We start from the raw sequence: 9,915 nt of genomic DNA on the forward strand, positions 1-9,915 counted from the left end.
ATAAAAGCTCTGGTGTGTTTGATTTGATACATTCTAATGTATGTGAATTTTGTCCTACCAGTTCTTTGAATGTTTATCATTATTTTGTTACGTTTATTGATTGATTTTCTCGTGTTACCGAGATATAATTAATGAAGCAAAAGAGTGAGGTGATTTCTTGCTTTAAAGATTTCCACAAGGCAATCTAGACCTAGTATGGGACAATTGTGAAGGCACTGAGATCTATAATGAAACTATATCAACAAAGCATTTTGGGGCTACCTGTCAGCTCAAGGGATACAATACCAAACTATATTCTCATACACATCAACAGAGAATGAAGTAATAGAGAGGAAGAATCTAGCATATTTTAGAGATAGCCTCAAGCATGATGATGACAGTGAACGTCTCACATCACTTATGAGGGGCAAACAGTATTGATAGTCGTTCAATTGATTAACAAGATGCCCTCAAAAGTGTTGGAGTGGAAGTTGTCGTGTCAGATGTTCCATTAAAGGTATTTAGATCTGTATACTTTGTGAAAGACAGCAGGCCAACAGTGGGGAAGTTGAATCTCAGAGCTATAAATTGTGTTTGTGGGTTATTCTGCTACTCATAAGGGTTAAGTCTGTTGAAGCCCGATTGAGAAGAGACTCTTTGTGAGTATGGATGTATCATTTAAAGAGTTTAAATCATACTACACTCTGGAGATAAATTCACCCTTCAGTGACTCAACAGCACTTGAGATATGAGGTAAGAGAGAGTGAGTAGTAGTGGTGATAGAGTGTTGCAAGTTGGAGCAATGTCATGTCCTGAGATGTGGGTGGTTCGTAGATCTAAGGGGATGGTCTTATCTTAGAGAAAGTATGTACTAGATCTCCTCACAGAAACATGTATGCGGGGGTGCAAAACTGCAGTTTATCCAATTGATCAGAAGAGCAAGCTGAGTGCAGAGGCAGGAGAACATGTTGATCGTGAGAGGTACTAGAGACTGATGGGACACCTAATTTATCTGTGCCACACTCGACCCGACATCTCTTTTGCAGTAAGTGTGGTGAGTCGCTTCATGCATGATGCAAGGAAGGGTCATATCGGTGCAGTGTATCAGATCCTGAGATGCTTGAAGGGTGCACCGGGAGAAGGGTTGATCTTTTGGAAGAATAGACATGTAGACATTAAAAGCTCACAGTGTCCTTTCGACGACATAAATGTCACACTGTCATACTTGTTGTATATGTAGATGATACAATTATCATCAGTGATAATGAGATAGAGATTGCTCATTTAAAGAGAAGACTGAGGAATCAATTCGAGGTAAAATATTTGGGACAACTCAGAGATACTTTCTTGTGATTAAAGTGGTTCGTAGATCTAAGGGGATGGTCTTATCTTAGAGAAAGTATGTACTAGATCTCCTCACAGAAACATGTATGCGGGGGTGCAAAACTGCAGTTTATCCAATTGATCAGAAGAGCAAGCTGAGTGCAGAGGCAGGAGAACATGTTGATCGTGAGAGGTACTAGAGACTGATGGGACACCTAATTTATCTGTGCCACACTCGACCCGACATCTCTTTTGCAGTAAGTGTGGTGAGTCGCTTCATGCATGATGCAAGGAAGGGTCATATCGGTGCAGTGTATCAGATCCTGAGATGCTTGAAGGGTGCACCGGGAGAAGGGTTGATCTTTTGGAAGAATAGACATGTAGACATTAAAAGCTCACAGTGTCCTTTCGACGACATAAATGTCACACTGTCATACTTGTTGTATATGTAGATGATACAATTATCATCAGTGATAATGAGATAGAGATTGCTCATTTAAAGAGAAGACTGAGGAATCAATTCGAGGTAAAATATTTGGGACAACTCAGAGATACTTTCTTGTGATTAAAGTGGTTCGTAGATCTAAGGGGATGGTCTTATCTTAGAGAAAGTATGTACTAGATCTCCTCACAGAAACATGTATGCGGGGGTGCAAAACTGCAGTTTATCCAATTGATCAGAAGAGCAAGCTGAGTGCAGAGGCAGGAGAACATGTTGATCGTGAGAGGTACTAGAGACTGATGGGACACCTAATTTATCTGTGCCACACTCGACCCGACATCTCTTTTGCAGTAAGTGTGGTGAGTCGCTTCATGCATGATGCAAGGAAGGGTCATATCGGTGCAGTGTATCAGATCCTGAGATGCTTGAAGAGTGCACCGGGAGAAGGGTTGATCTTTTGGAAGAATAGACATGTAGACATTAAAAGCTCACAGTGTCCTTTCGACGACATAAATGTCACACTGTCATACTTGTTGTATATGTAGATGATACAATTATCATCAGTGATAATGAGATAGAGATTGCTCATTTAAAGAGAAGACTGAGGAATCAATTAGAGGTAAAATATCTGGGACAACTCAGAGATACTTTCTTGTGATTAAAGTGGTCCGTGGATCTAAGGGGATGGTCTTATCTTAGAGAAAGTATGTACTAGATCTCCTCATAGAAACATGCATGCGGGGGTGCAAAATTGCAGTCTATCCAATTGATCAGAAGAACAAGCTGAGTACAGAGACAGAAGAACATTTTGATCGTGAGAGGTATCAGAGACTGGTGGACCACTAATTTATCTGTGCCACACTCGACCCAACATCTCTTTTGCAGTAAGTGTGGTGAGTCGCTTCATGCATGATGCAAAGAAGGGTCATATCGGTGCAGTCTATCAGATCCTGAAATACTTGAAGAGTGCACCAGGAGAAGGGTTGATCTTTTGGAAGAATAGACATGTAGACATTAAAAGCTCACAGTGTCCTTTCGACGACATAAATGTCACACTGTCATACTTGTTGTATATGTAGATGATACAATTATCATCAGTGATAATGAGATAGAGATTGCTCATTTAAAGAGAAGACTGAGGAATCAATTCGAGGTAAAATATTTGGGACAACTCAGAGATACTTTCTTGTGATTAAAGTGGTCCGTGGATCTAAGGGGATGGTCTTATCTTAGAGAAAGTATGTACTAGATCTCCTCACAGAAACATGTATGTGGGGGTGCAAAACTGCAGTCTATTCAGTTGATCAGAAGGGCAAGCTGAGTGCAGAGGCAGGAGAACATGTTGATCGTGAGAGGTACTAGAGACTGATGGGACACCTAATTTATCTGTGCCACACTCGACCCGACATCTCTTTTGCAGTAAGTGTGGTGAGTCGCTTCATGCATGATGCAAGGAAGGGTCATATCGGTGCAATGTATCAGACCCAAAGTTACTTGAAGAGTGCACCAAGAGAATGGTTGATCTTTTGGAAGAATAGACTTGTAGACATTAAAAGCTCATAGTGTCCTTTCGACGACATAAATATCACACTGCCATACTTGTTGTATATGTAGATGACACAATTGTCATCAGTGATAATGAGTTAGAGATTGCTCATTTAAAGAGAAGACTGAGGAATCAATTAGAGGTAAAATATCTGGGACAACTCAGAGATACTTTCTTGTGATTAAAGTGGTTCGTAGATCTAAGGGGATGGTCTTATCTTAGAGAAAGTATGTACTAGATCTCCTCACAGAAACATGTATGTGGGGGTGCAAAACTGCAGTCTATTCAGTTGATCAGAAGGGCAAGCTGAGTGCAGAGGTAGGAGAACATGTTGATCATGAGAGGTACCAGAGATTGGTGAGACACCTAATTTATCTGTGCCACACTCAACTCGACATCTCTTTTGCAGTAAGTGTGGTGAGCCGCTTCATGCATGATGCAAGGAAGGGTTATATCGATGTATGCGGGGGTGAAAAACTGCAGGCTATCCAATTGATCAGAAGAGCAAGCTAAGTGCAGAGGTAAGAGAAACATGTATGCGGGGGTGCAAAACTGCAGTCTATCCAATTGATCAGAAGAGCAAGCTGGCTTCATGCATGATGCAAGGAAGGGTCATATCGATGCAGTGTATGAGGGGGTGCAAAACTGCATTCTATCCAATTGATCAGAAGAGCAAGCTGAGTGCAGAGGCATGAGAGCTAGTTGACAGTCTATTCAATTGATCAGAAGAGCAAGCTGGCTTCATGCATGATGCAAAGAAGGGTCATATCGATGCAGTGTATGAGGGGGTGCAAAACTGCAGTCTATCCATTTGATCAGAAGAGCAAGTTGAGTGTAGAGGCAGGAGAAAAATGTATGCAGGGGTGCAAAACTGCAGTCTATCCAATTGATCAGAAAAGCAAGCTGAGTGCAGAGACAGAAGAACATGTTGATCGTGAGAGGTACTAGAGACTGGTGGGACACCTAATTTATCAGTATCACACTCTACCCGACATCTCTTTTGCAGTAAGTGTGGTGAGCCGCTTCATGCATGACGCAAGGAAGGGTCATATCGATGCAGTGTATTAGATCTTGAGATACCTGAAGAGTGCACCAGGGGAGGGGTTGATCTTTTGGAAGAATAGTCATGTAGACATTGAAGGCTTTTTTGACTATGGTTGGGCAAGTTGTGCAGATAACATGCGATCCACATTAGCATTGTAGGAGGGAACTTGGACTCTTGAAAGAGCAAGAAGCAGTCGATGCTAGCATGGTCAACAGTAGAGGTTGAGTACAAGGTCATAGCATTAGGGTTTGTTGAGAAGATGTTGCTGAGAGCCTTGCTGGTCGAACTCAAGGCGGACCAAGGAACTCAAATAAAGTTGTGGTGCGACAACAAGTCAGTAATCGACATTGCCAACAACCCGGTGCCACCCGATGCAACACGATAGAACCCTAAACCCGATGCAACACGATAGAACCACACACACGAAAAGCTGAATAACAGACTACTGGAGCTAATTCATCTAACTACTCGAGATCAAGTGGCTGACTGCATCACTAAAGGACTTAGTTTATTGGAGTTGTCTAGATTATGTGACAAGCATGGGCTTAACGGATATCTCTTGTCTATCTTGATGGGGAGTGTTGAGAGTTATGTGTAAAAATGATTATTTATGGATTAATTTGTAAAAAGTTGTAAACTATTTAAGTTTGTGTTATGAATTAAACAATTAGATTTTTTTGTTCAATTATTTCTATTGTAAGCTTCATGGTATTGGAAGAAGCAAATAAAAATCAACAGAAGTTGAAAAAAATGGATTTTCTCATAGGTTCATAGCTATGTATTCCTCCTACAAAAAATTAAAAAAATAAAACGCACACACATGCACACACAAATTAATAGGAAGACCCTTGTAGTTGATCAGGTGGATAGATTTCATGTTACATACAATTGTTTTCTATTGTAATCTTCATGGCATTGGAAGAAGCAAAGAATAATCAACAGAAATTAAAAAAAAAAGGATTTTGTTGTAGGTTCATAGCTATGCTTTGTTCCTACTACAAAAAATTAAAAAATTAAAAACACATACACGCACACACACACAAATAATGGGAAGACCTTAGCATTTGATCAGGTGGATAAATTCACGTTACATACAATTTTCTAGTGATAGATTGTATTATTGTGGCATTCAAAGTGATAAGATAGCTCTGGGGGTATACAAGTTTTGCAGCAATTGCATAAAATTAAGACATTTGGGGTCATTTTTATTTTTTATTTTATTTTGTTATTTTTTTAAATAAAGCATATTAGATTTTGAGTATTTTTAAAAGCAAGCTAATTTATTTTGTTTAATAAAAACTAAAAATATAAAAAGAAATGCAATAAATAACATATTTAAAAAAGTCAAAAACAAAAAAAAAACAAAGAAAAAAAAGTGATCCCAAACAAACCCCTAGTCCTTATTTGGGATCAATTTTGTTTTTTGTTCTTATTTTTCTTTTGTTTTTAAAAACATGTTGTTTAATATGTTTTTAACATGTTTTTATTTTTGTTTTTAAAAACAAATAAACATAGTTTTTGAGAAAACTCAAAATAACTTTTGGGTGTTTTGAGTATTTTATCAAACAACCATATATTAATCAAACATATCAAATTTGCTTTATTTCATATAAAAACTTGAACAAAATAAAATAAAAACCAAAAATAGAAATTAAAAAATAAAGTGATCCCAAATGGTCCCTTAGTGATTAACATTAGTGTGCAACAAGTGTACTTGGAGTGTCTCAAGTTAGGAGTTAATAGGGCTTGTCGGCTTGAAGTTTGGGAGCTTAAGGAGCTTGATTTGCAGAGGAGTCGTAAAGTAGTTATAAATTTGTTGTCTTATTATTGAGCCAATAGAGAGATTTGCCATGATTGAATCACTTATTTAGAAAAAAATAAGCAAAAAAAGTTAAGTTAATGATATTCAGTATAAAAGCAAATTATATATTTATTTATTTTTGGACAAAATCAGATTTAAAATTTTCAATAAATTTTCTTAGTTTTGATAAATCCAGGTTTAATTATAAACTTAATTAATTTTAAAATCACTCTATTTAAAAATTTAATGATATACAAAAGTTGTGATTGTAAAGGCATGTTGGTTGCTTTAGGTATGCAACCCATGTGCTTCTCAATTATTCACTTGGGAGAAAATAAAAAGAAAGTTTGATAATTAACGAATGACTTAGAAGGAAGAAAATTCATAATATACACTCTTACTAGATGCTTCTATATAAAAGCTAGATGTTTTGCATAATAAAGGGGTGCAGCTTAAGGTTGCATTTGAGGCGGCAATACGGCACAGGTAGTTTTGTCTGCATTCTAAAAAAGATGGAGCTTAAAACAGTGTCTTCCCACCAGACCTAGCTACTTATGGTGGCTGCTAGAAAGCTGCGGTCTAATATTTTTAAGAAAAAAAATTTATAATAGTCATCGCAGTTTTTTGAACAATAACTTTTTTTTCAACAGCTTCAATTTTTCAAACAGACCCTAAGATCAAACAGCCAAATCATATTTATTGTGTAGAGCAACATAACATTTTCTCCTTAATCCATCATAATCATTGATTTAATACAATAAGAGTGCTGCACCATGAATTGCAAATATAACTGTATTTTATCACAAATTTATCAGACCTTAAATTATATAAGCTTAATTCTTTTAGTAACCTTGGATTTAGTAGCAAATGTTAAAAACTCACCCTATTGTTGACTAACAGGAAGGGCAGGGGAGGCAAGACCGAAAACTAGCTATTGCTCGCCATATAAGGAAAAGAAGTGGCAGGTCTGAGTTCATTATAGCACAAAACTCCAAAGGAATATTTTACAGTTCAGACGAAAGCTTTTTGGGAACCATAACTTCAAATCTGATGGGATCGAAGTACCAAATATGGCACCAGGTTCATCCTTAACTCTTTACAACACTTCCAGCTGCACGAAACTCCTCTGCTTTGATGTGCAAGTTTTTAACTGAAATATTGGTTTCTGCAGGGAAGGAAGCTTGATTCCATGAAATCTCAATCTTATCTTATGGGCGTTGCTGAGTAAGAAAATTGCTTTTCAGTTGCAGCAAAATCTCATTTATTTGTTTAAAATTGGCTATAAATGTTTTGAAACAAAAATGGATTTTTAAGCTTTTCTTATTGTTGTGTTGGACGAAATTAGAAAGTCGTGTTTTTACGTGCGGAGTCCAATGAAATAAAACTATTTAGCGGTGACATAAAAAAAATAAAATAAAATCTGCCCGGTAACACAAGGGAATATTCTTCCTGTGTTATTTAAGTGTTATTATATTATGCATATGTTATTGTGTGTTATTCAAGTGTTATTGATGTGTTATTGTGTTATTATAATACCGAGAATATTCTCATAACAATAACACCTGAATAACACGGGGGGAATATTCACGTGTTACCGGGGTGATTTTTTTTTTTACCTCCATATGGCGTGGTTTCATTCTCATAACAATAACACCTGAATAACACGGGGGGAATATTCACGTGTTATCGGGTGATTTTTTTTGTACCTCCATGTGGCGTGATTTCATTGGACTGAGTTACGTGCGGAATCTTGATGCAATTTTTTGAGAGGCTTCTGTATTTTTTGTATTTCAACTGTCACAATAATTCTATTTTAGAAATTATTTTCTAATAGTTTTTTAAAATTTTTTGTGATGAAAATTGTCTTTTAAAAACGTGATGGCTATGAAAAAACTATTTTTTGACAAAAAAAAATTACAAATTACATCGTAGTTTTTTTTAAAAATATTTTTCTCTTCACAACTTTATATTCACTTTTACCGAAAACTATTTGTAGCCGTTGCAAATTAGACTGTTAAACCCTGCTAAAAGCATTTACTTTTGATGATGTCAATTTTACAAGTGAATACTAAATTATTAAAAAATTTTCCATAAATGATGATTTTATTATGTTTTGGCCGTCAAGAATTAATTATTTATTATATTTTTTTTTTACAATGAGGTGGGCATGGGCATTATCTTTACGTTGTGTTTGAGGAATTAGAGATGTAGTTTTTCATAATTAAATCATAATAAAATCTGCATCAGTAACAAGAAGAAGGAGGTGAATAGAACAATGAGATTGTTAGGAGATTGAGAGTGTTTGGGGTCACCTTAATGCTTGTACCTCCATAGGGCAAACTATATAACCAGCCAAGGTACCCCCATAGCACTTAAAATCAAAGAAAATTTACATACATATACACGGTTCTTATGTATTTACATATTTAATGCCAAAAGTTTGCAATTTACACCTATAACACTTTGGGGTCATAAACATATGCATGAAAATGTGTACTTCGCTTTTAAAAATATAGTGATAATGATATTTTTGATGTGATGATAAAAATTTTAGTGATATGCATCTAAATATGAATGTTTAAGTGTAAGATATGTAAGTTACATATGAGGTATTTATGTAAATGCCCCTAAAATCAAATGCAACAGATTGAGGGAACATTCAAATGCAGTTCTGTTTGGTGAACCTATATAAAATTCATAATGTATTTTTGCACAATCATTGTTTTTCTTTGTATTATTTTTTTCACTAGTGTTTGAATTATGTTTATCCTAACCCCAACATAAACAACAAAATGAGTCATATAATCCTCCCTTCATCAATTATATGATAATTGTTCGCTTGTCATGTTTATAATGCAGGTTCGTACCCACCATCACCACACTTGCAGGCAATTTCAGAAGAATGAGAGTGTACATACCCAAACAAAATCCAATACAAACTAAAACCACAAACAAAACAACACAGGTTGGCTTCCCTCTACAGCTAGTTTGAAGATCAATGTAGACAAAAACAACTGTTGGTTTTCTAATGTTTCATGAGCATTTCAGATTCAAGAAATCATTGGTCTTCCTAAATACTGGGAAGAGAAGAAAAACATAGCTGACCAACTATTCTCCAGGGTGCCATACTATAACAATGTAAGTATCATTAGGATAGTTAGCTTATGTACTAATAATTTTATAATTTTATTTCGAGGCATTTAGATGCATACCACCCAATCCCATGTATTTACATATCTAACACCTCTAAACTTTACTTTTTATATCTATACCACCCAAATCATTCATATCACACAAAAATTATTACTATTTAAACTTATGAAAACTGAAATACACCTTTTCATGCATGTGCAATGTGCATTTATGTAAAAATTGAAGTTTTGATGTTAAATAAATACATATGAATTGAATGATTTGGGTGTAAATCTACATTTTATTTTATTTTACTACTCTTTTTCCCTTGTAGATAACTAAGAGATATGAACTAGACTTCAGACAGGGAGCTGGAAAAACAGGTTCTCAGATTCAAACATCAGCTAAGAACTTTCAGCTGACGATGGAGGTAAATTTTAACAAAACTACTTCTGAGAAATTTCTTTCTATTTGAATTGAAAAATGAAAGCAATAAAGCCTGTTTTTTAATGAACTGAAGCACGGAAGGCAGACAATTCTGCAGCTAGGGAGAGTTGAAAAATCTAATTATATGATGGATTACAGGTAAATTGAAAGGGTTTGCCATTTCTTGTGTTTTAAAAGTGTTGAATGAGTTGCTATTAATG

At 35.8% G+C, this 9,915-nt stretch overlaps 1 protein-coding gene across 1 annotated transcript in view; it reads left to right on the top strand.

Moving 5' to 3' along the window:
* Window positions 1–9,857, top strand: part of LOC110019136 (tubby-like protein 4) — a 23,098-nt gene extending 13,241 nt beyond the window's left edge. Inside the window, exons 2-7 of the mRNA XM_020716716.1 lie at window positions 7,033–7,216; window positions 7,308–7,360; window positions 8,996–9,101; window positions 9,185–9,274; window positions 9,603–9,698; window positions 9,789–9,857. Of these exons, the coding sequence (XP_020572375.1) occupies window positions 7,033–7,216; window positions 7,308–7,360; window positions 8,996–9,101; window positions 9,185–9,274; window positions 9,603–9,698; window positions 9,789–9,857 (598 nt within the window). The remainder of the gene's footprint in view (window positions 1–7,032; window positions 7,217–7,307; window positions 7,361–8,995; window positions 9,102–9,184; window positions 9,275–9,602; window positions 9,699–9,788) is intronic.
* The last annotated feature ends 58 nt before the right edge of the window (window positions 9,858–9,915 follow it).

Source organism: Phalaenopsis equestris, unplaced genomic scaffold, assembly GCF_001263595.1.
Source record: "Phalaenopsis equestris unplaced genomic scaffold, ASM126359v1 Scaffold000050, whole genome shotgun sequence".
Lineage (NCBI taxonomy): Eukaryota > Viridiplantae > Streptophyta > Magnoliopsida > Asparagales > Orchidaceae > Phalaenopsis > Phalaenopsis equestris.